This window comes from Chiloscyllium punctatum, chromosome 2 (assembly GCF_047496795.1).
Source record: "Chiloscyllium punctatum isolate Juve2018m chromosome 2, sChiPun1.3, whole genome shotgun sequence".
In the NCBI taxonomy this organism is placed as follows: Eukaryota; Metazoa; Chordata; class Chondrichthyes; order Orectolobiformes; family Hemiscylliidae; genus Chiloscyllium; species Chiloscyllium punctatum.
The window spans coordinates 92,065,901-92,092,130 of NC_092740.1; the positions used below are offsets into that span (position 1 = coordinate 92,065,901).

The 26,230-nt window shown below is 41.2% G+C and overlaps 1 protein-coding gene across 8 annotated transcripts in view; it reads right to left on the reverse strand.

Moving 5' to 3' along the window:
* LOC140486439 (kinesin-like protein KIF27) overlaps positions 1-26,230 on the reverse strand; it is a 141,969-nt gene that overhangs the window by 93,838 nt on the left and 21,901 nt on the right. For all 8 annotated transcript variants that reach the window (XM_072585619.1, XM_072585585.1, XM_072585591.1 and 5 more), the window contains 2 exons: positions 24,404-24,547; positions 6,996-7,220 (listed from right to left, as the gene is read on the reverse strand). In XM_072585619.1, coding sequence (XP_072441720.1) covers positions 6,996-7,220; positions 24,404-24,547 — 369 coding nt within the window. The remainder of the gene's footprint in view (positions 1-6,995; positions 7,221-24,403; positions 24,548-26,230) is intronic.

Consider the following 26,230-nt stretch of genomic DNA (forward strand, 5'->3'; position numbering starts at 1 on the left):
ACTGACTCCCACAGCTACCTAGACAACATCTCCTTCCACCCTACTTGCAGTAAAAACACAATCCCTTACTCCTAACTCCTCCGCCTCCGCCGCATCTGTTCCCAGAATGACAAATTCCACCTCAGAAAGTCCCAGATGGCTTCCTTCTTCCAATATCCCTTTCTGTGTGGTTGACGATGCCCTCCAGCGCATTTCCACTACTTCACGCACCACCACCCTTGAACCCCAGCCCTCCCAATGCAACAAGGATAGAAGCCCCCTGGTCCTCACCTTCCACCTGACCAACCTCCGCATACAATGCATCATCTTCCACCACTTCCACAACCTACAAACAGACCCCACCACCAGAAATATTTTTCTCTCCATACCCTTACCAGTATTCCAAAAAGACCATTCCCTCCGTAACTCCCTCATCAGGTCCACATCCCCCACCAGCCCACATCCCACTCCTGGCACCTTTCCCTGCCACTGCAGGAACTGCAAAACCTGCGCCCACACCACTCCCCTCACCTCCATCCAAGGCCCCAACGGAGCCTTCCACATCCATCAGAAATGTACCTGTACCTCGACCAGTGTCATCTACTGCATCCGTTGCCAGTGTGGCCTCCTCTACATCGGGGAGACAGGACGTCTTGCGGATCGTTTCAGAGAACATCTCTGAGACACCTGCACCCACCGCCCCGTGGGTGAACACTTCAACTACCCCCCCTATTCCGTCAAGGACATGCAGATCTTGGGCCTCCTTCACCGCCAAACCGTTATCATCCGGCTCCTGGAGAAGGAACGTCTCATATTCTGCCTTGGGACTCTACAACTACATGGGATAAATGTGGATTTCAACAGTTTCCTCATTTTCCGTACCCCCACATTATCCCAGCCCCAAGCCTCCAACTAGGCACCACCATCTGGACCCTTCCATCACTCCCCCCTCTGACCTATCTCCTTCTCCCTCATCTTCATCCAGCCAGCACTTTCCCAGCTACCTTCCTCTGAATCCCACCCCCTTCCCATTTATCTCTCAGGCCCGACCCACAAGCCTCATTTCTGATAAACGGCATATGCCCAAAACTCCTGCCCCTCAGATGCTGCCTGACCTGCTGTGTTTTTCCAGCACTACACTCTCGACTCTGAGCTCCAGCATCTGCAGTCCTCACTTTCTGCCAGCATATACCACAGAACAGTAAACGTTATTCAGCAATGTTTATTGCTGACCCAAAACCCACCTTTCCTTGTTTTATACCCACTCCACAATTAATATAAACCCACCTTTTAAAACACATTTCCCGTGTTTGTATAATATATTTGAGACCATATTTTTGTATTTTTCTCAGATTTAAATATCATAAAATCCACTTTCTTTCACTCAAAAAATATTTGGAATTGGTTCTCTTTGATTTTTGATGTAGGAAACTAACTTCCATTTAAGTGTAATAGAAAGATGTTAAGATAAATAAAAACAATTATTGCAACCAGTGAAGAGGCTGTTAAAAAGTAGGAAAGCCAATCAAGCCTCCTCATTGGTCACAACACTGCATTTATAATAGCTTAATTGAAAATAAGGACTGCTGAGTACAAGTTTGAATCTGATTATAAACTAAGTTCTTAAAGACACTGCAATGTCTGCTATTTTATAGTAACTTATTAGTTTTCAGCATAATTTTGGGTTGCAGTTATTTCTATTCCTGGTAATACTGAATATCTTGCCTTTCAACACTGACTGAACCAAAAACAGCCAACAATTAGCTTCATGTCCACCTTTACTGAGATACTGAAGAAAACTCAATATATAAAACTCATGCTGCTAGTAAAATTCTACTCTTGATACCTTTCTGAAGGAACATGATGTTTGATTGTGTTGTAATTTGCAATGAGGATAGCTGCTTTGAGGAAATACTGCTGATGTGAGCTATAGAGAGGGGGTGAATAGGCTGGGGCTGTTTTCCCTGAAGCATCGGAAGCTGAGGAGTGACTGCATCGAGGTTTATAAAATCATAAAGGGCATGGGTAGGATAAATAGACAAAGTCTTTTCTCTGGGGTGGGGAAGTCCAGAACTAGAAGGCATAGGTTTAGGGTGAAAGGAGAAAGATATAAAAGGGATCTAACGGGCAACTTTTTCATGCAGAGGGCGGTGCGTGTTTGGAATGAACTGCCAGAGGAAGTGATGGAGGCTGGTATAATTACAGCATTTAAAAGGCAACTGGATGGGTATCAGAGTAGGAAAGGTTTAGAGGGATATGGGCCAAGTGCTGGCAAATGGGACTAGATTAGGTTGGGATAACTGGTTGACATGGACGAGTTGGACCGAAGGTCTGTTTCCGTGCTGTACATATCTATGACTCTATGACCTGATAAAATTAAACAAGCTGGTAATGGACAGGTAGATTGTAGATGAAGTTCAATGTGGAATAGTGTGAAGCAATTTATTTTGGGAGGAAGAACATGGAGACAAATATAAAATTAAGGGTACAACTTTAAAAAGAGCTAAGAATTAGAAGAATCTTGGTGTATATGTGCATTAAGCATTAAATGTGGCAGGACGGTTAGACAGAGCACTTAATACAGCATACAGCATGTAAGACACACACCGGTTCAGCCTCAGCTGGAATACTGTATCCAGTTCTGGTGCCTCATTTGGTGTGAAAGATGTGACAACATTGGAGAGACTGAAAAAATTCCAGGAACGAGGAACTTCAGTCTTGAAGACAGATTGGGAGAAGTTAGGAATCTTTTCCCTTGGTTGAGATAGGATCTCATAAAAGTATTCCAAATCACAAGAGGTGTGGATTGAGTACATAGGGAGACACTGTTCCCACAAGATAAAGAATAAAAGGACACACATATGATTTAACTGCCACAACAGAGATTTGACTGCACACTAGCCAAGATTGTGAAATTAATATCCAAGGTATTCATCACTTAGGCAAAATATGGAAAAAAAGAGGTGGGGGTAGAACTCTTAATGAAAGAATCAGTATGTTAGTGTGAGAGCAACTTACATAGAAGGATCAATCTGTAGCATCTGTTGGGTAGAGCTGAGTAACAGCAGGAGGCATCAAACACTGGTGAGGTTTGGTGAGGCCACCAAATAATGATAATATTGTTGGGCACAGTAAATATCAAGAAGTTAGGGATGCATGTAACACAGTACAATGGGTGTCTTCAATTTACATATAGACTGGGTAAACCTAATCAGCACTCATGCTTTGGAGAATGAATTATTGGAATGTGTACGAGATAGGTTTTCTATGCAATGCATAGAAGAACCAACTACAGATCAGACTACTCAAGATTTAATATTACGCAAGGAGTAACTGCTAATGAATAACCTGTCTCTAAGATGGGTTTTGTTAATTGTACAGTAATATGTTAAAATCCCACATTAAGTTTGAATGTGATAGAATTAATTGTGAAACTAGGTTCTTTAATCTGACCAAGTTATGGAGGACAGGGTGGCTATGGTACATTAGAAAATATCCTAAAGGATTTGATGGTAGCCAGAACATTCAAAGTAGTAATAAATGGTTTACAAAGATGCACATTCCTCTAAGGCACAAACACCTAATGGGAATGTTCAATCAACTATGACTAACAAAAGAAGTCGAAGTTTGCAACAGATCAAAAGGAGATGTGAATGCCAGAAAATATAATAAACCTCAGAATTGGGAGCAGTTGAGAATTCAGGAAATTATGACCAAACACTGACAAAGAAAGGAAGAAGAGCATTTGAATTCAACACAAAATCAAAAGAAAGGTAGAAGCAAATTACTACAGATGCTGGAATCATACTGAAAACAACAAATGTTGGAGATCACAGCGGGTCGGGTCAGAAAGCATCTATGGAGAGAGAGCTCTCTCTTCATTGATGCTGCCTGACCTGCTGTGATGTCCAGCATTAGTTGTTTTCAGTGAAATCAAAAAAAAAAGGCAGGTTGTAAAAACTTCTTTAGGAATGTGACACAGAATAGAATTGCTATGACAAATGTGGGCCCTTTCCAGGTGGAGACAGGAGAATGTATTGTGGAGAATAGAGAAACTGAACAGTCACCTCATACCTGCCTTTATGGAGGAAAATACAGAAATTACCCCAGACATACTGGGCAACCAAGGGACTTGTGAAACTGAGCAACTTAAAGAAACTAATTTTGGTAAACTGGCAATTATTGAAAATTTAACTGGCTTTAAGAATGATCAATCTTGGGCCAAATGAGTAACATCCCAGAATATTGAAAAAGGTACCTACAGAGATCGAGGATTCATTGGCCATTATCTTTCAAAATTCTATAGCTTCTGAAAGGTTCCTGCCGACTTGAAAGTACCAAATATAAGCCCACTATACAAAGAGGGTGGGAGAGAGAGAATGAAGTACTATGGAACTGATAGCTTGATATAAATAGAAGGGAAATAGTTAGAAACTTTTATAAAGAACTTGGTAACTAGACACTTAGAAAATAATGGTAGAATTAGGCAGAGTCAACATATATTTATGATAGGGAAATTGCATTTGACAGTCTCGGTGGGAGTTTTTTTGAGGCTGTTACTTATAGTAGAGATAAAGTAGAATTAGTGGATGTTGTGAACTGGATTTTCAGAAGTCTTTTGATCAGGTGCTACACAAGTGCTTAGCAAGTAAAATTAAACCGTATGGGACAGGGGGAAATTTACTAGCAAAGACAGCATACAGTAGAATTAAATGGATCTCAAATTCAAGTTTCTACCTGTAATTGGGTGCTGCAAGACCCAGTGCAAGGGCCACCGACACTCACAATCTATGTAAATGCGAGGACTGATATGACGGCTCAGATTTTCCAATGGCCAGAAATTGTTTTTTTTAGCATAGATGTGAGTTGCACGTGGGAACCCTGTAGAACCCCTATCACAGAAAACTCTGAAGAACTTGCCTGGGGAATTGAAGATTCTGCTCAGCAATCCCTCTTTTTTTAACAAATAAATTCTCCAAAAGTATCTAATTCATCAGAATGCTTTGCATTCTCTCATTTAAATGAAGTCAATAGTTACTCAGGAAAAATTAGATGATTAAATACATTTGCCTAATTTTTGAGTAACTACTCACGTGACCCAATACTTACCTCACACAGCCCCAACTACTTGTTCCCATATTACTAATAAGTCCCAGATCTTGCCCTGACACCTGGGACCCAATGCCCCACCTTGTACTCCAGAACAAATATAATCCTTCAACTACTCCAGACCTTATTCATCTTCAATCACTCCAGTTCCAAACGTCTTTACTTCCCAGAACTCCTCATCCTAAGGGAGCAGGCAACTCTTTCTCCACTTTGGACCTGATCCCCATTCACTACCACCCAAAAGCCAATTCCATGTTCAAGTGCTCGGAACCCAATCTTCCTTTCACTGCTTCACCATGACCCTTGTTCACTCCTAAGAGTTGATCTCCTTCCACCCCACCCAGTCCTTCTGGAACTCCACTCTGCTTTACCCATTCTGGATCAGATCGGCTTCTGCTCCACCAATTAACCCTTAGTCTTAACCTCCTCCAACTCAACATTCTTCTGCCCTTGCCGACCCTGTTTCTCGCACTCACCCAGCCCTGCCTCTGCCAGACCTTGTTTTTCTCACCCATCTCAACCAACTCTAAACACTGAATCACTTAGCATGGCCCCCTCACCAGCTTTCACCCTATTCACTTGACATCCTATTCCTAAGCACCCTACCCAGCTGACACCCTACTCTCCTGGCACCTACCTTTGCACTTATCTCAAGCTTTCTGTGAATCTGGATCATTACATTTCAGAACACAGCCACGGACTGCTGTGAAGGGGAGCATGGTTTGCCTTGCGCTGTCAACTCTGTTTTATGAAAGAACTGTTGTACGGAAGTACAGCACCACACTTTTGAATGAACCCTGATTAGAATCATTTGCTAGAAATGCAGAGCTCTTTCCTTTTGTAAAAATTAAGGATGGTATGGCAATCTGCAAGAGATTGACGCTCCTTAGAAAATCCAGCCAATATTTCCAAATTTGTAGCTGGCACAAAGCTATATGTAAATGCAAATTATGAGGGGATGGAAGACAGTTTCAAGCAGACTTGGACTGGCTATTGGATGGAGGAAAGGTTGAGGATACCTGCCTTGTATTTTCTGGAGTTTCAAAGAATGAGAGGTTACCTCTGGAAATTACAAAATCTTACAGGGCGTAACAGAGTGAATATGGAAAGGATGATTCCCCTGGCTGTTGAATCTAGAACCAAATAACATAATTTCAGTGTAAGGTTAGGATATATAAGATAAATTTCTTCATACAGGGGTGATAAATCTTTAGAATTCTCTACCCCAGAAGGCTGTGGAAGTTCAATCATTGAGCATATTCAAGACAGAAATCAATACATTTCTGAAGATAAATGACTTAAAGGAATAAGGAGTTAGCATTGGTAAAAGGTGATGAGGTAGCTTATCAGCTATGATCTAACTGAAAGATGCAACAGGCTCAATACGCCAACTGATCCTGTGTTTTTGTGTTCCTATGATAATTCCAAAAAGCAAAAATTATGTCATATCATATCATCTGTTACAGTCTGAAATGCCTGAGAATGTGGTGGAGGCAAGTTCAATAGAAGCATTCAATGTGGAATGTGATGTTATTTAAAAAGTAACAGTATCTCAGGTTATGTCCAGAGGGAAGTCGAGAGGGGGTGCCAGGGGGACATGAAAACTGAATGTGAAACTACTGACACCAGAAAAATACTGAGAAACCCAAAAGAGATTACAAAAATTGGGGAACCTAACTTTGAAACCCTCTCTCCCGTATATTGGCAGAAGCAGACAAGGCAGACATCAAGAGGCATTTCATTTTTAAAGGTATTCAGAAAGCAACTCGTGGTTATGAGCCAAGTTTCCACTAGCACCAGTGAAAACAATCCCATTTTCTTCATATCTTAATCTCATTTGCATACAACTTACACATACCTTGGGTTTAATCGTATGAAAGCTTCATTTTCTATCAATGAACACATACCTTTCTGGAATCTGTACTGGGAGTAGCTTGACTAGACTGAATTATATTGAAAGACTTAAGATGGACTTTTAATAATGGCACACTGTGGGGTCTTCTTGCTGTGGTCACAGCTAAAGGTACTTCCTTTGAACTTTTGCAATGAATTGAAACATTTTCAGTTTTAAGGAGCTGTAATTTTTCTTGGAGCTGATCCATAACAAGTTGTTGTTCAACTATTTTGTCATTCTGCAAACATAAATAGAAAACAGCAAAATTACAATGGACCAAAGCAATCCTAATCTTCTTATATTTTTCTTCCATATTTTATAATTAACTTTTTATCCCAGTTTTCGGATAACCTATATGTTTGACATTTCTTGACTGCAAGAGTAATCAGGTCACAAGGTTGTATCATTATTGAGTAAATCAGTGAAATATATAAAATGTTCTTGAATTCTCCAAATTCATCTCCATGGTAGGAAATTACCCATCCTCCACTCACTTTGTCACCTCCAAACCATTGAAAGCTAAGACTGTAAAATTTCCCACGTGTGGAGTACTACAGTTTACATCTTACTTAATCTGCTTAGCTTCTAAGTGAAACAAACAATATAGACACAGACAATAAGAATATGAAACAACTGTTATTAGTGTTGAGTACTGACACTGCCCTGGAGATTGAGAAGTAATAAATTGCAAATTTGTTGAATTTCCTTTACATTTCCCTCATTGTATGACTAAATGACCTTATCTCTATATTTCAATTAATTGACAGTGAAGTGCTTTAGGATATAGAGTATAAGAGAAAGATGCAATTTAAATGTAAGCTATTTCGTTTTGTTCCTTATACATACAAAAAGCTGTTAAACGTTCAACCAGTAAAGACAAGGATGCAACATTTAGCAGCAAAAACACCAGTGGTCAGTTCATAGGAACTAAAGTTTGCAATACAGTTAATCCAATGTGGGTTCAATTCCACCACTCATTGAGATTACCATAAATGTCCCACCTCTCAACCCCATCCCTCACCTGAAGCATAATGAGGCTTAGAGTGCTGTTGTGGTGAAGTGTCCCTACTTTAAGTCGTACCTGCTCCAGAGGTATGTTATATCAGCTATGAACAGGTTGATTAGAAAATATCTAAAGCACTGCCAGTCATCTCTCACTAATATGAGCAGCCTAATTGTCTGGTAGGACTTTTATCTATACAAAGTTTGTTTATTTAATACAAGAAAGAATAAATGCTGTATGAATTTTCTTTAGTTTTTTCTAGTTATTGCATCATGAAAGGTGTATTTGTGACATGGTCAAACAAGTTTACCATCAGCCTTTAAATCCTTCCAATACAGCTGATGGCAGGTGATAAGAGTAGCAGAGGTTCCTGGCAGCCATCATACAGAAGGCCATGGTAAACTATTGCAGGACATATGGACCAAACCAATGGAAGTCTATGGAGCATGGAAATGAGAATGGGAGTAAAGACAAAGAAATAAACAGTAGTCACGTACTCCAAATACAGCAGATGCATTTCACCAAAGCTAAAGGCAGTTAAATAAACAGATATTTTTGTTTTGTTGCGATTTTATCAGAAAAAAACATTTTACATGATTTTTTTGATGTTACATTTGGGAAAGGGTAGGAATAAAGTATGCCATGCAACGATTTGGAAGATAACAACAGAAATCCATTTCTTGAACTAACCTTTTGGTCAGCCCTCCAAACATTGGCCTTTTTAAGAAAAACATAGCACAGAGTCGTGCCTTCAGACAGTTTATTGTGATTTATATTGCTATGTAGCTGTACTAGTTTTGGTAATAATAAGTTAATAATAAGAAAAAAAACACCCAGCAGAAAATTGACAGTTGAGAAATAAGCTTGCATATTATATCAGACATGGTTTCTGCAGCCTTTGATCAATAGTTTGAAGAAACTGTAGGTCATTTAACCACAAACAAAATTAATTGTGAAGTGAATGAACAGCCCACATAACTCTTTCTCTCCTGAAGCACCCATGCCCCTGACTGACCAACAGCCTTGTCTATATGGCTTCCATTTTCAATTTTTACAATTTGTTTTCTATCGAGTTGTTTAGAGATATTATGATAGAACCTGCAGCAAATAGAACTGAAACCCTGGTCTCCTGATTCAGAGATAGGGATTCTACCACTGTCCACAACAGCCCCACAATGATTTTTTTTTTAATTTTTAAAAGAGATTTTCATATCCTTAAGTGCTCTTACTCACAACTGAACTTTTTTTTGTTCATCACCAAATCATCCATCAGCCATGTTTCCTAATTGATTAATTTACATGCAAAGACCATTAATTTCAATGCAAACCATCAAAGGTGAGGGGGGTATAACTCAAAATGGATTTGGAAAGGGCCTTACAATGTTTATCTACAAAAGATGAAGTTGTTTCAAGTGTTTTGCATCTTTAGCTATTGAGGCTTTAAAGGATCCAGATGATTGAAACTTTGATTGGACTACAGTGAAATGGATTTTTTTTCACACTATAACCCTTGCCAATGCACAGGATCAGGAAGTTAGAGCCGCGAACATCATCTTGTGTTCTAAACCATACTGAAAATAGGAGTGCAAATAACATCACTGCTGTGAGTCCAATGTTGCTACCTCTCATTCACTGCCCAGTTCTCTTCTCCCCTCAATGACCCACTCCTAACTGCATTTGCAACACTACTCCTGCCTCCTTCTCTGCTCCATTTGCTTTGTCCAGGGGCAGTGAGTAAGGCAATGGGTGTGTCAGTGAGCGCTCTTTCTGCGAGCAGTCAATCATTTGTAATTTGTTTCAGGGGAAGCAGGCTGCTGCAACTAAATAAAACTACACTTAAATGTATGAAGCCAGTACACAAGTCTTCACTGTCACAGGCAGTGGCACTAAGGTACTGTGATTACATTAGCTGTGAGTGTGTTGCCTGCAGTTGTGCTGCCAGCAAATGCAACTCTTTTTTCAAACATAAGTTATCAATGCAAGATATCAATGCAAGATATTTTTACAGCTTTTCTTTGCATATAATTTTGACTGAAAATTGCTTCTATACAGTGTATAGTGACCATGGAAAGGGCCATGGGAGAAGTTGGGTGAAAGGCCATACTCTTAATCCCCTGCATCCAACAGTTTCTGAGACTGCTTCTGAACATTTCCCAGGATCAGTTAACTCAAGTAACAAAGATACCATACTTGTGGCATTTTCTCCTGAGGAAAGCAGATCTAGCCTGCAAATTTCCTGACATCCGCTACTATTAAGGGTGAAAACCTGGCCCATTGAAAAGAGAATGTCCTCAGCTACCTCACTTACTTTAGAAGCATTGATCCTTTTTGAAAAGTGAAATGATTACACTTAAGTGCATTGTAAACAGCACATACCTTCCTTGTGCTCATAATTAAATTGCACACATTGGATGATAGGTCAGGTTTGTGCACATTGCAAAAGAAACATGCAGTTTGTCACGTTACTTTGAAGCAGTAGAAACAACATAGGAATGGGTTCAAAGGGAGAAGCTTGGCTATATGTTCTACTTTTATGCTCCTGACCTCCCAAGTATGCTTGGCAACAATTTTCTGTCCCCTCAGAAGAAATAACATTTTATTCCGTTTAGCCTGAAAATATCTATCTATAGACTTCTTTACTTGCCTCCTTCCAAAATCTTAGTTCAGTATTTTATGTCCCTACTGCAAGAACTATACACTTTATTACTGAGGGGGGAGCACTTTCTACCTATTCCTCTGCGATGTGTTTGTTTGACAGATGTCTTCCAACAAATCAGATTGAATAGTCTAATGAAAGAATGCAAAATCATCTGCCATAGAATGAAGCCAAGGAAATATTTGAAACCACAGATGAAGTCTCCTGGTCTTATGAGTGTTTTAAATAAAAATATTGTCTGCTTGGGAGCCAGGGCAACGAGCACAGGGGAGATAGGGAAATGGAGCCAGCTATGACTTAAGACATGGACATCAAAGTTCTGGACAATTTCAAAATTAAGAAGGTAAATTTGGGAGAATATGAGTATGTGGGAATAGTTGAGTCTAGAGATAATGAAGGCATGAATGAGGCTTTCAGCAAATTCCAAGGTAAAATATTTAATGATGTATGTATCATACAGTCTTTTATATCTATTAAAGGAATTACTGAGAAGGAAAAGGGACACCATGAAACTCAAAAGTAATCCTCAAGATAATGTGAAGAGAAGCCTTTTTTTTAAAAAAAGACCCTGTCAAAAAATGTTATACTCACATGTTTATATATTTTGTGAATCAGTGCAAGGGATCAAGCAGGAGATATGGACTTCATTGTGAAGTTGATATGAGGGAGTTTAAGACACAGTACACAGAGGACATTATGTGCAAATGACATGAAACAACCATCAATGGGTCTTCCAGCAAAATGAATGAAGTATGAAGCTACTTTAAGCTATGTGTGTCAAGGGTTTGGGAACCAGATCAGTAGGTCAGCATGTGTTGTGATTGAAAAGAAGGTAGTGGTGAAGTCAAGTAGGTCTAATAGAAGAACAAGCAGTGCTTGGTTAATGCACACAGCGGGACTGATGGTCTGAAGTGAGTAAAGGAATAAAGCAGGTAAGACAGATGACCTTAAAGCCTGGATTACTACATGGAACTATGATGTTGTAGCCATTACAGAAACTTGGTTGTAAGAAAGATAGGACTGGCAGCTCAACGTTTCAGGTTTCAGATGTTTCAAGTGAGATGTGAAAGGGGTGGGGGAATTGCATTACTGACTAAGGAGAAATGCCATTGAGGATACCTTTGAGTGTTTATCCAATGAGGCCAAATGGGTAAAACTCAGGAAAAAGAAAAGGGTGATCATTATGCTGGAGTTATATTACAGTCTCCCAATAACCAGCAGGAGTTGGGAACAGATATGTAAGCAGATCATGAAAAGATGTAAAAACAACAGGGTAGTTGTTGTAGGGATTTTAATTTCCATAATATTGATGGGTACTTCCTTAATTCCAGTGGCTTAGATGGGGTATAGTTTGTTCGGTACGTCTGGGGATGTTTTCTTGAAACAATACGTAGATAATCCAACTAGGAAAGAAGCCATGTTAGACCTTTGGGAGATGATCCTTTGAGGAAGCAAGAAAGAACTTAAACAAGAAATGAAGCAGGTTAAAAGTGGCCATGTAATGTCCGTGGTGTGTAGGATAAGAAAAAATCCCAAGGCATTTTATAAGAGCAAGAGGGTAGCTAGAATAAGGGTGGGTCCAAGGCAAGGACAAAACTGGAAATTTCTGCATGGAGCCAGCGGACGTTGATGATGTCCTTAATGAGCACTTCACATCAGTATTCACAAAGAAGAAGGTCACATATGATGGTAAGATTAGAGAGGGTCATGTTGATATTCTAAGGCAGGTCGACATTAAGGAGGAGGTGGTGATGGGTGTCTTCATTGGTCGGGACGTTTAGTGTAAAGGTTGGCAAGTCATGTTGCTGCTATACAAGACTTTAGTTGGGCTACATTTGGAGTTGTGTGCAGTTCTGGTTACCACACATTAAGGAGGATATGGAGGCTTTAGAGAGAGTGAAAAAGAGTTTAACAAGATGCTGCTTGGATTGGAGTGTATTATTAGCTATAAGGAGAAGTCAGACAAACTTGGATTGTTTTCACTCGAGCAGCAGAGGCTGAGGGGTGATCAGATCGAAGTAGACAACATTATGAGAGGTTTAAAAAGTTTAAGAAGTATTTTGACAGACATGAACCTGCAGAGAATAAAGGGATACTGACCATATTCAAGTAGATGGTTTAGTTTAGCATGGTCAGCACAGACATGGTGAGCAAAAGGGCCTATTTCTTTGCTGTACTGTTCTGTATTCTATGTTTATATTCTAAATTTCAAAACGTTAGCTCCTTCTCAAATAACTGTACTGAAGCAAGGGAATTTGGTGCAAGTGAAAAATGGGCATGAGAATATTAGAAGGAGGAATCTGCCCTGAAGAAGATGTCAGAGATTAAATGCTCCATATCAGAATTGGCTTAATCTTGAGAAGCATGTATTGGAATGAGTATTTACAAATCATCAGAATACTTACTTTTCAGACCATCAGCTAGTTTGTACAGCCACTCTGTTGAACCACATAGACTAGTGCTGCAACATATGAACAGTGACTTTAAACAGCAGGTCAGAGGCTACGAATAATGTGGCAAGAAACTCATTTCCTGGTTCCCCAAAGCCTGTTCACCATCTACAAAGCACAAGCCAGGACTCCCCACTTGCCTGGATGGGTGCAGTTCCAACAACACTCAAGAAGCTTGACACATCCTGAAAGAGCAATCTGCTTGATTGACACCAGGTCTACAGGCATCCACTCCCTCCACTACCAATGCTCAGCTGCAGTAAATGTGTATTTTCTAAAACATGCACTGCAGAAGTTCACCAAAGATGCTTAGATAGTACTTTCCAAACCCACAATAGCTTCCAGCTAGGTGGTCAAGGGCAGCAGGTTTCCCTCCAAACCACTCACTATCCTGACTTGGAAATATATCACTGATCCTTCACTGTCTTAGGTCAAAATCCTGGAATTCCCATCCTTAGGCCATTGTGGGTCTATTTACAGCACATGGACTGCAGCAGTTCAAGAGGCAGGCAGCACCAAGTGCAATTAGGTACAGACATTAAATATCGGCCAACCAGTGACGCCCATATCCCATAAGCAATTAAAGATTGCTTACAGACTACCAAAACACCTCAATCCTGAAATGATGAGATTCCAGTGATTCATCAGCAGCAACAAAACAGAAGCATCTATGAAGTCACATGGATGAAATGCCAACAAATCTCAATGTGCCCAGCAGCAAAACTGTGAAGTGCAATAACACTTCTAGTGAAAATAATAAGACATGAGGAAGCAAGATTCACATTGGTACTACCCTCTGTGGTCAAAAGAACAAAATTAAAACACACGGTAATTTTCAAATGTAAATCTTGCAAAATCATAAATAAGACTGGGAGGAATGTGCAGCAAGTCAGCATCACCATAAAGCAGACAAGTAAGAGTGAGCCTGCATGTGAAGTGCATCAGTGGGAGATTAAAAAGTGGCAGCAGTTTCCCTTTGGCTTTAACAGAGAAAAGCAGACTAAAGTGTGATGTCAAAGGAAAACGGATAAATGATTGGTGGGCATTTTATCTCTGTTTCTTTTGACTGGCCAAGTTGTTTAAATCAGGAGATATTATTACAGCTGAAGAATGCAATTAGGAAATTCACTTTTAAAATATTTAATATTAAACGGCTTAACTATGTATAATGGAGATAGTTGGGCAGGTGATATGTTACAGCTATAGTCTGTGGAAGCTGGTGAATGCTGGTGTGATCCACAGTGAACACATTTGCAGCAAATATTGGTTGCTCAAAGAAATTCAGCTCAGAGTTGATGACTTGGAGCCCACATGTGGACACTGAAACACATCAGGAAGAGAAAGGGTTATCTGGGTACTGTGTGACAGTCAAACCCCTTAGATTAATCATATATTATTTCATTCATGGTCAGAAACAGGAGAGGGTAAATATGAGTGAAACAGGTATCAGGATCCGGAAACTAGCTCTGGAGGAGTGTCAGCCAGTGCCCTTACCCAATAGGTAGAAGGTTCTTTCTTCAGATGTGGACCAGGGCACAGACTGCAAGCAGGATGGCAAACAAGCCAAAGCATCGTGGTATAGATAAGTGGGGGAAGAAAAGAGAATTGTAGTAGTATTAGTAGGGGATATCATTCTTAGGGGAAGAGAAATGGCTCTCTGTAGCAAAGACAGAGCATCTTGACAATTGTGTTACTGACCTATTGCTAATGTTAAGAAGATCCATTCCAAGGTGGAGAGAAATTTGAAGTTGGACGGGAAGGATCCCCTGTTGTATTCCACTTAGGTATCAACAATAGAGGTAAGAGTAGGAAAAGGTTCTGCTGAGGGATTACAAGCAGTTCAAGGTTAAAGTACAAAGCAGTAGTAACCTCAGGATTACTACCTAACCCACATGCACATTGGTTTAGGATAAATAAGATTACAGAGGTAAATGTATGCTTCAAAAATTAGTGAGGAGAAATAGTTTCCCATTCATGAGACAGTGGCACCAGTAGGGGGAAGGAGGGAATTATTCTGTTGGGATGGACTTCATTTGAACTATGCTCTTACCAGTGTCCTGGCAAATTGTATAACTAGAGTTGTAGACAGAGCTTCTAAATAATAAGTGGAGGATGGGAAAGTCCTTAGAATTATAGAGTACAGAACAGACTCTTTGGTCATCGAGTCTGCACCAACAAAAACTACACTAAAACTAGTCTGAATTTGCACCACTTGGCTAACAGCTTTGATTGTTGTGACAAGTTAAGTACTTATCCAAGTACCTTTTAAAGGTTGTGAGGTTTCCTGTATCCCAGGCAGTACATTCCAGAATTTCACCATCCTCTGAGTGAAAATTAAATTTATGCCCCCTTGTTATTTATCCTTCAACTAGGGGGAGCATCTGCTTTCTATCCATCATCCCATGCCCCTCATAATCTTAAAAACCAAAAGAACTGCGGATGCTTTAAATCAGAAACAAAAACAGAAGTTGTTGGAAAAGCTAAGCAGATCTGGCAGCATCTGTGAAGAGAAATCAGAGTCGTCAGAACAGGACCCAAAATATTAATTCTGATTTCTCTTCACAGATGCTGCCAGATCTGCTGAGCTTTACCAGCAACTTCAGTTTTTGCCCCTTATAATCTTATCCACCTCAATCAGGTTCCCCCCTCAGCCTTCTCTGCTCTAAAGAAAACATCCCAAGCTTATCCAACCTTTTTCATAGCTAAACTTTCCATCTCAGGCAACATCCTGGTGAATCGCCGCTGCACCCCCTCCAGCGCAATCACATCCTTCCTATCAGAACTGCACACAGTGCTCCAACTGTGGCCTAACCACAGTTTTGTACAGCTCCAACCTAATTTTCCTGCTCTTATGAACTATACCGTCCTATGACTGATAAAGGCAAGTGTCCCATATGCGTTACTTATCTTATTAACCTATCCTGACACCTTCACGGATCTGATCTGCCCACCTGACTAATCCAACTATATCCTCCTGTAACCTAAGACCTTCTTCCTCACGATTAGCCCTAGCCAATTTTATTCATTATCCCCCCCCCCACCAACATTTTCTTCTCTATCATTTATATATATATATCATGAATAATAAGGGACACACAGCAATCCCCATACTACGTCACTAGATACCAGCCTCCAGTCACATAGCCTTTTCCCACCATCCTTTATCTTCGACCATTAAGCCAATTTTGGATTCAATTTTCCCAGTTATCCCAGATCCCATATACTTTTACATTCTTTATCAGTCTCCCATGTGGGACCTTGTCAAAAGCTTTGCTGAAATCCATGTAAACTGCATCAACTACACTAGCCCCATCTCCTTGAAAATTTCAATCAAGTTTGTTAGGTATGACCACCCCCTGATAAAGCCATGCTGACTATTCCTGACGAAATCTTGCCTCTCCAAATAAAGATTAACTCTCTCCTTCAGAATTTTCTCCACAGTTTCCCTGCCACTGATGAGAGACACACTGGTCCATAATCCCCTGAATTATCTCTACTACCCCACTTCAAAAGCAGAACTACATTAGTTGTCATCTAGTATCTCTGTGGCCAGAGAGGAATTTAAAAATTGGGTCAGAGTTCCTCTTTTGTCTCCCACAGCAGCTTGGTATACAACTCATCTGGACTTGGGGTTATGTCAATGTTTAAGCCTGCCAAAACCTCCACTACCTCCTTACTGCCTATGTCAAATTGTTCAAGAACCTCACAGTCCCGTTTCCTGAATTCTGTATTGACACGGAATCAGAGAACCTCTTAAGTGCAGAAAAAGGCCATTCAGCCCACTGGGATCTGCAGTTCCGAACAGCATCCCACCCTATTCCCATAAGCCCACATTTACCATTGTTAATCGCCTAGCCTGCAAACTATAGGGTAATTTAGCATGGCCTATTCACCCTAACCTGCACATCTTTGGACTGTGGGCTTCAACAAAACATTCATGGGTCATGTCCATGCTAAACAGAATAAGTGGATGGCTGATGACGAAAACAGTCTTCACAGAGAATGGAAATATTTGTGCTGCCTTCTTGGTATTTTCATTATCAAATCTTACGATGCTATTCATGTACTAAGAATCAAGTCATCAAAAAAATGGATAACATCCAATTCAGCAAATGGAAAATAAGATGATTCATTGCAAAGCGATGATTATGAAAGGCAAAGGATCCTTATGATGATGCAATAGTTAAAGTGACATAGAATGCATTTGATAAACTTTGTATTGATGCTGAAGACAATGAATTTGACAGTTTTAAAATGCACTGAATGTAGTTAAAGGTATCTTTGGACCATTAATTAATTCAATAAACTTCTTGCATTAATTGATCTGAATTACCTTGTGTTTTTGTCCTCACAGTTCAAAATGGCAATCACCCAAACTGATGCTTCACATTTATATCGGTTTTAAAGTTGACTGCCATTTCTGGAAGGAATTTTGAATGTTTCAAAATGTAAACTGATATGCTGCAATACATGCTCATAAAATAATCAGAGACAAAAAAACTGCAGATGCTGGAATCCAAAGCAGACAAGCTGGAGGCTGAAAGAACACATTCAGCCAGGCAGCATCAGGAGGTGGAAAAGTCAACATTTTGGGTGTAACCCTTCTTCAGGAATGGAGGTGAGAGTAGAAACAGCTGCAGATAAATTGAGGGGAAAGGGTTATGGGTGGAGAGAGGGACAGAATGGTGAGGTAGTGATAGATGAATACAGGTGGAGGGTAAACCTGGTTGTTCAATGGGAGGAATTAGTCCAGTTGGTAGTGGAAGGAAGGGTCAGTATGAAGAGAGGAGGCAGAGCTGTAAAGGGAGTCTGGGGAATTTGGCAGGAATAATAAAATCTTTGCAAGATTTTGTGTCCTTGGGGATCCTCAGTAACTAATATCCTAGTTATCGTTGGTTATTTGCTATATTTTAATACATGATAATACCTTTATATTAGTATCGCAATACTAAGTTATATTAATTATGTTAACACATCAATCTGCCAAAAGGAATTTTATATTGTGAACAAATCCCATTCTTCTTAACTCCTTAAGGTAAGGATATGTCTTTAACATTAAATTCCTGTATGAAATTAATTTACATCATCACAAAGGAATGGAATGAATGAGAATATAGTTGGCAGCTGTAATGTTGAACTATAAACTGACAACACAAATTTTAAAGTCCAATTTCTGGTGATATTTAAACTTTAAGGGAAAATGTTACTGCCATGGTTATGAAGTATGCGAAAAGTAAGAAAAACAAGACAAAGGGAAATCATATATTTTACTAAGTGACAGTTTAATTCAGTTAATAACACTTTATTACTATTGTCAAATCTGCAAGTAGGTTGACATGCTTAAGCAAGGAACATCCCTTCTCCAGTTCATTTGTGACTTGCTTCCTCATAAACTTAGAAGATCTTTTACATGTTTTCCTGGGGAAGCCTAAGTAAAAATCTGATTCAAAAATCCAAAGTCCGAGTGCTGTAAAGCCATAAAACTACAAGACTATAAAAAGTAACAACCCCTGAGCCTGTTCCACCATTCAATAGGCTGATGGCTGAGGCAAAATGGCTGATCTAAAATTCTTCATGTACACTATCCTGCTGTTTCCCTGTAATCCATGATTCCCTAACTGAACAAGAATCTATTTATACAGTTGTATAGATTTACAATACCAAAAATGTTTCTTCGGGCTATCACATCCGTGCCATTCAAAAACAACCACGGACCCATTCAAATCCTACTCTCCAGCACTAGGCCCATAACCTTGTATGCCTTGGCATTGCACATCTATGTATTTTTTAAATATTACTTCGGTTTCTGCCTCTACCACCCTTCCAGGCAGTGAGTTTCAGATACCCACACCCTCTGGATGTAAAAGATTTTCATCATAACTGCTCTTAACCTTCTTCCCCTTAACTTAAATTTATGCCCCGGTCATTGAACCTTTCATCAAGGAGAAATGTTTTTTTCCTGTATCCCTTATCTATTCCCCTCAATCTTATACAGCTCAATCATGTCCGCTCTCATTTTCCTCTGCTCTGAGGAAAACAACCCCAGTCTGTCCAATTTCTCTTCATAACTGAAATTCTCCAGACCAGGCAACATCCTGATAAATCTCCTCTGAACCAGTGCTATCACATCTCTCCTACAATGTAGATTCCAGACTACACATTATATTCTAGCTCTAGCCAAAATTATATACAGTTCCGGCATAGTCTCCCTGCCCTTAATGTCTATGCTTTGACTAATAAAGGCAAGTATACCATTATGCCTTTTTAACCACTTTATCCAAATATCCTGATAACTTAAGAAACCAATGTGCATGCACACCAAGATCTCTCTGATCCTCAATGCTTCATCAAATATGCCCTTGCCTTGTTTGTCCTGCCAAAGTCCATCACCTCACATTATCTGACTGAATTCCATTTGCCATTCAGCAAACCATCTGACGTGTCCATCTGTATCTTCCTGTAATCTAATGCTAACTTCCTCTCTATTTACCATCCCACGAACTTTTGTATCATCAGCAAACTTACAGATCAACCGACCTACATTCAAGTCTAACTCATTTATATAAACTGCAACAGCAAAGACCCCAACACTGACCCTGGTGGGACGCTACTGATACAGACTTACAGTCAGAAAAACATCCCCCATCCATCACTCCCTGCTTCCTGCCACTCAGCCAATTGTAGTTCTAATTTTACTTGATCCCATGGGCTCTCACCTTTGCTATCAGTCTCCCATTCAGGACTTTATCAAAGGTCTTATCAAAAATAGATTACATCAAATGTATTGCCCTCATCTACACACCTCTTTAACAAATTCAATCAGGTTGGCCAGACATGACCTCCCTTCATAAAATCATGTTGAGTGTTTGTGATTAATCACTACCTCTCCAAATGTAGTTTAATTCTGTCCTTCAGAATTGCAGCTAATAGTTTCCCCACTACTGAGCTTAGACTGGCTGTCCTGTAGTTTCCTGGTTAATCTCTTGTAAGCTTCTTGAATAATGGTACCACACTGACTCTTCTCCAGTCTTCTGGCACCTCTTCTGTGGTCAGAGAGGAATTGAACACTTTTGCAAGTGTCCCTGCTATTTCCTTCCTTGCCTCACTCAACAACCTGGGATACATTTCATCTGGCCCTGGAGATTGATCTATTTTTAAGCCTGCCAGACCACTTAGAACCTCCTCCCTGTCTGCTAAATTCTTTAATTGTATCACAGATGTTCTCCCTGATTTCTATACCCATTTCGTCCCTCTCACTAGTATATCGACCCAAATATTCATTTAGAACCCCATCTACATCCTCTAGCTTAACACACAAATTACCACTGTGATCCTTAATAAGCCCTGTTCTATACCTCATTATAATTTTATTCTTAATGTATCTGTAAATCAATTTAGGATTCCCTTCATTTTACCTGCCAGTACCCACTCCTATCCCCCTTTAGCTCTCCTAATCTCCATTTCAAGTTCCCTCTTGTACATTCTATAGCTCTCTGGACATCTGCTGTTTTGAGCCTTTGGCATATGCCATAAATCCTCATTTTCTGTTAATCTCATCCTGTATGTCCTTTGCTATCCAGGATTCAAAGAATTTAATGGTCCCACCCTCTCTCTTTATTGGAACATTTTGACTCTATACTTTCCATATTTCCTTCTTGAATGAATCAGAAACAGACTCACCTAAAAAAAATCTGCTCCCAGTTCACTCTAGCAAAATCATTTCTAATCTTATTAAAATCAGCCCACCCTACAGTTGAGAACTTCGATTTCAGGCTCAACCACACCCTTTTCCATAACAATTTGAATTTAACAGGTTATGATTGCTATCTGCAAAATGCTCCCCCACTGATACTTCAACTATTTACCTGACTTCATCACCAAAAATTAAGTCCAGAACCAGTCCCTTTCTGGTACAATCTTTTATGTACTAGCTTAAAAAACTGTCCTAGGTACATTTTATGAATCCCACTCCCTCCAAACCTTTCACACAATAACTACTGCAGTTAATGTTGGAAAAGTTAAAATCCCTTACTATCATTACCCTATTACTTTTACATTTCCCTGAAATTTGCCTACACACCTGATTTTTTTATTTCTCGCGGACTGGTAGGACGCCTATAGTACATTCCCAGCAATGTGATTGGTCCTCTTTGGTTTTTAAATTCTACCCTAAATGGCTTCATTTCAGGAGCCTTCCAAGATGCTATCCCTCCTTACTGTGAGCAAAACTACAATACCTCCTCCTCTTTTACTTCCTTCCATCTCACCTGGAATATTGAGCTGCTAGTCCTGCCCCTCTCTCAACCACGTCTCAGTGTCAGCAACGATTTCATAGCCTAAAATATACACAAGGGCTCTGCCCCCATAGCAGTCTGTGGCAAGGAGTTCCAAAGACTCACAAACCTCTAAAGTAAGGATTCATCTCAGTTCCGCAGGTCTTTAATTTCCAATATGGCTAGGAAGAACTGTTTGTTTAGTGTATGGATTCTTCTGTGGATGAAGAACAGTAGAGGTCCTTTGCAAGTCTGTGAGAGTGTTGTCCTGAGCTGGGTTAGGTCTAATTGCAGGGAATGTAGGTAGTGGCGCATGGCTGCAAGCGTGGAGCGGAGGTCCATCACCTCAGGGGATCTCCCATCCACCGCCTCCAACCTCATCGTCCCACAACCCGGCACTGCCCGTTTCTACCTCCTGCCCAAAATCCACAAACCTGACTGCCCTGGCCGACCCATTGTCTCAGCCTGCTCCTGCCCCACTGAACTCATCTCTGCATACCTCGACACGGTCCTGTCCCCCTTAGTCCAAGAACTCCCCACCTACGTTCGGGACACCACCCACGCCCTCCACCTCCTCCATGATTTTCGCTTCCCCGGTCCCTAATGCTTTATCTTCACCACAGACATCCAGTCCCTGTACACCTCCATTCCCCATCACGAAGGACTCAAAGCCCTCTGCTTCTTCCTTTCCCGCCGTACCAACCAGTACCCTTCCACTGACACCCTCCTTCGACTGACTGAACTGGTCCTCACTCTGAACAACTTCTCTTTCCAATCCTCCCACTTCCTCCAAACCAAAGGAGTAGCCATGGGCACCCACATGGGCCCAAGCTATGCCTGCCTCTTCGTAGGATATGTGGAACAGTCCATCTTCCACAGCTACACTGGCACCACCCCCCACCTTTTTCTCCGCTACATTGATGACTGTATCGGCGCTGCCTCGTGCTCCCACGAGGAGGTTGAACAGTTCGTCCACTTTACCAACACCTTCCACCCTGACCTCAAATTTATCTGGACCGTCTCAGACTCCTCCCTCCCCTTCCTAGACCTCTCCATTTCTATCTAGGGCGACCGAATCAACACGGACATTTACTATGAACTGACTGACTCCCACAGCTACCCAGACTACACCTCCTCCCACCCTGCCCCCTATAAAAACGCCATCCCATATTCCCAATTCCTTCGTCTCCACTGCATCTGCTCCCAGGAGGGCCAGTTCCAATACCACACAACCCAGATGGCCTCCTTCTTCAAAGACCGCAATTTACCCCCCAGACGTGATCGACGATGCTCTCCACTGCATCTCCTCCTCTTCCCGCTCCTCCGCCCTTGAGCCCCGCCCCTCCAATCGCCACCAGGACAGAACCCCACTGGTCCTCACCTACCACCCCACCAACCTCCATCTACATAGTGTCATCCGTCGTCATTTCCGGCACCTCCAAACAGACCCCACCACCAGGGATATATTTCCCTCCCCTCCCCTATCAGCGTTCCGAAAAGACCACTCCCTCATCAGGTCCACACCCCCCACCAACCCAACCTCCACTCCCGGCACCTTCCCCTGCAACCGCAAGAAATGCAAAACTTGTGCCCACACCTCCCCCCTTACTTCCCTCCAAGGCCCCAAGGGATCCTTCCATACCCACCACAAATTCACCTGAACCTCCACACACATCATTTACTGCATCCGCTGCACCCGATGTGGCCTCCTCTACATTGGGGAGACAGGCCGCCTACTTGCGGAACGTTTCAGGGACACCCGGACCAACCAACCCAACCACCCTGTGGCTCAACACTTCAACTCCACCTCGCACTCCACCAAGGACAGACTCCTCCATCGCCAGACTATAGCAACACGACGGCTGGAGGAAGAGCGCCTCATCTTCCGCCTCGGAACCCTCCAATCACAAGGGATGAACTCAGACTTCTCCAGTTTCCTCATTTCCCCTCCCCCCATCTTGTCTCAGTCCAACCCTCGAACTCAGCACCACCTTCCGAACCTGCAATCTTCTTCCTGACCTCTCCGCCCCCACCCCCACTCCGGTCTATCACCCTCACCTTAAACTCCTTCCACCTATCGCATTTCCAACGCCCCTCCCCCAAGTCCCTCCTCCCTACCTTTTATCTTAGCCTGCTTGGCACACTTTCCTCATTCCTGAAGAAGGGCTCATGCCCGAAACGTCGATTCTCCTGCTCCTTGGATGCTGCCTAACCTGCTACGCTTTACCAGCAACACATTTTCAGCAAGGGTTCATCTCAGTCTTGAAATAGCATCCCTTTATTCTGGCATCTGGTCCTAGACACTCCCAGTATGGAAAACATCCTCTCAGCATTTAGTCTGTTAAGCCTATTAAGAATTCAATATGTTTCAAAGAGATCGCCTCTCATTCTTCTAAACTCCAGTGAGTAGAGTCCCAAACTGTTTAGTCTTCTCTTACGAGACCACGTCTTCATACCAGGGGTCATCCTATTGAAACTTCTCTGAACTGCCTCAAATCAATGTATTTCCTTAAATAAGGGGATTAAAACAGTTCAGTATTCTGGATGTGGGCCCACTGACACATTTTATAGTCGCAATAAAACTTCCCTACTCTTATCCTCCAACCCCTTCAAATAAGGGCTAACATTTCATTCATCAGATTATCTGCTGTACCCGTGTGCTAGGTTCCTGTGTTTTGTGCACAAGTACCCCAATCCCAGTGTGTTGTAACTTTCTGCAGTTTTTAAACTTATCAAACAATTGAATATACTCATCTTTACTTTGTCCAAAGTGGAAATCACTTAATTGTGATTGATCAGTACAATAATTTGACAGAGGCATTACAGCATTACACTTCAAAGTGTTGGTAACACACAGCAGCATCTGTGTAAAATAAAGTTACCAGAGTTTGATCAGAACAGGTCAGTAATGAACCTGAAATTTTAATTTGGGTTTCCACTCCACAGATGCTGCCAGATCAGCTGAGTGTTTCTACATTTATGTTTTTATTCCACATTTCCAGAATTTGCAAAATTTTGCTCTGTACGTATAACACTTACTTGAATACGACACCTTTCTTGGGTTTCTGTTAAAGCTGCCAAATATTGTTCCTTTTCCTGTTTCAAAGCATGTATTTGCCCTAGTGCATCCTTCAGCTCAGATGCTTTTAGACTGAATAACTCCTCATCTGTGGCCAGGGCATCCTGAGGAAGATAAAAATAGTAAACAGACAGTAAAAATAATTCACAGCAAATTTCAGATTTAGCATAATGAAGGATGCAAAGTGAAGTTCTCAGAGGCCAATTATAATTTGACAAGTATCAAGGTGATTTGAAAATTACATGGAAGTGAAAAACAAATTATGAAAATTATGTGTGAAAAAGTTAATAATTTTCTTTTTCATCTGCACAAAAATGTTTATTCAGTCATTAGCCCTGGGTTCAATTCCCACCGGCTGCACAGGTATGTAATAACATTCCTGTGGCACAGTGGTAGTGTCCCTATCCCTTGACCAGGACGGCTCAGGTTCAAGTCCCACCAGCTCCAGAACAGCTTGTTTCAGAACATAGATTAAACTAAAAAAACTCTGAACAGGTTATTACAAAAAAAATTGGCAACATACTAATGCAATAAATTAAATTGACTTTTAAGCTTATCAAAAAGCATCATAAACTAGAAGTGGATAAATTGAATCCAGAAAATTACAATGAAACACTTTAATATTGTCAGTAAGGTGGATGGGACAGATGGGAAGAGAAGAAGGACATTAATAAAACCAGTTAGTTCAAAAGTCTCTGACCCCATGGCAGAAATTTACTGGGAGGGGGCGGATTGCTTGCCCCTCTGTAAGAAAAGTCAGTGGCAAGTTGATAACAAAGTTCACCTTGCCACCATATAGAGCTGTAGGCAGGCTGAGGTGCTGGATGTGCTGGTAGTGTTGGATTTCTATACCTCAGAGGAGGAGTTTCTACCCACTAGAACTGCTGACTGACAGCTCCAATTGAGCTCAATTGTGGGTACTACCAGACTCATGGTGAAGACCCAACAATTTCCATAGTGATTTAAATCATTTGTTTTGTAGAGCAGAGAATTTGGCCACCTTAGGACAGGAGATTTTGAAGTATGAGTGAATAGGAAGGACGTGGTTTGCAACCTTCTTCAGGGTTTCCTCTGATAGGCAAAAGGCACCTTCCTAGTGCTTTAAACATTTAAAAAAAGGATGATCGTGCCAACTATATTTTGAGCTGGGCCATACAAAACAGGGCCAATTCAGTTTTTAACAATTGAGCATATTAAATGCTCAATTAACTGTTAATTATGGGCAGCACAGTGGCACAATGGTTAGCAATGGGTGGCATGGCGGCACAGTAGTTAGCTAGGGGCAGCACGGTGGCACAGTGGTTAGCACTGCTGCCTCATAGCGCCAGAGACCTGGGTTCAACTCCTGCCTCACGCGACTGACTGTGTGGAGTTTGCATATTCTCCCAGTGTCTGCGTGGGTTTCCTCCAGGTGCTCCGGTTTCCTTCCCCAATCCAAAGATGTGCAGGTCAGGTGAATTGGCCATGCTAAATTGCCCCTAGTGTTAGGTGAAGGGGTAAATGTAGGGTTTATGGGTGGGTTAAGCTTCGGCGGGTCAGTGTGGACTTGTTGGGCCAAAGGGACTGTTTCCACACTGTAAGTAATCTAATCTAATTACATATGGACTGTAAGCTGTCCATTTCAGCACTTCCTGTGTTCAGGACTGAGTAGAAAGATGGTACACTACCTAAATTATTTAGTTTATGTGCACTCATACCAAAAACATATCCAGCAGAAAGGCAAAGACCAGCCCAAGAAATCTCGAAAAAAAAAATCAGGTCAGTCTACTGACAAGTTCCAACATCCA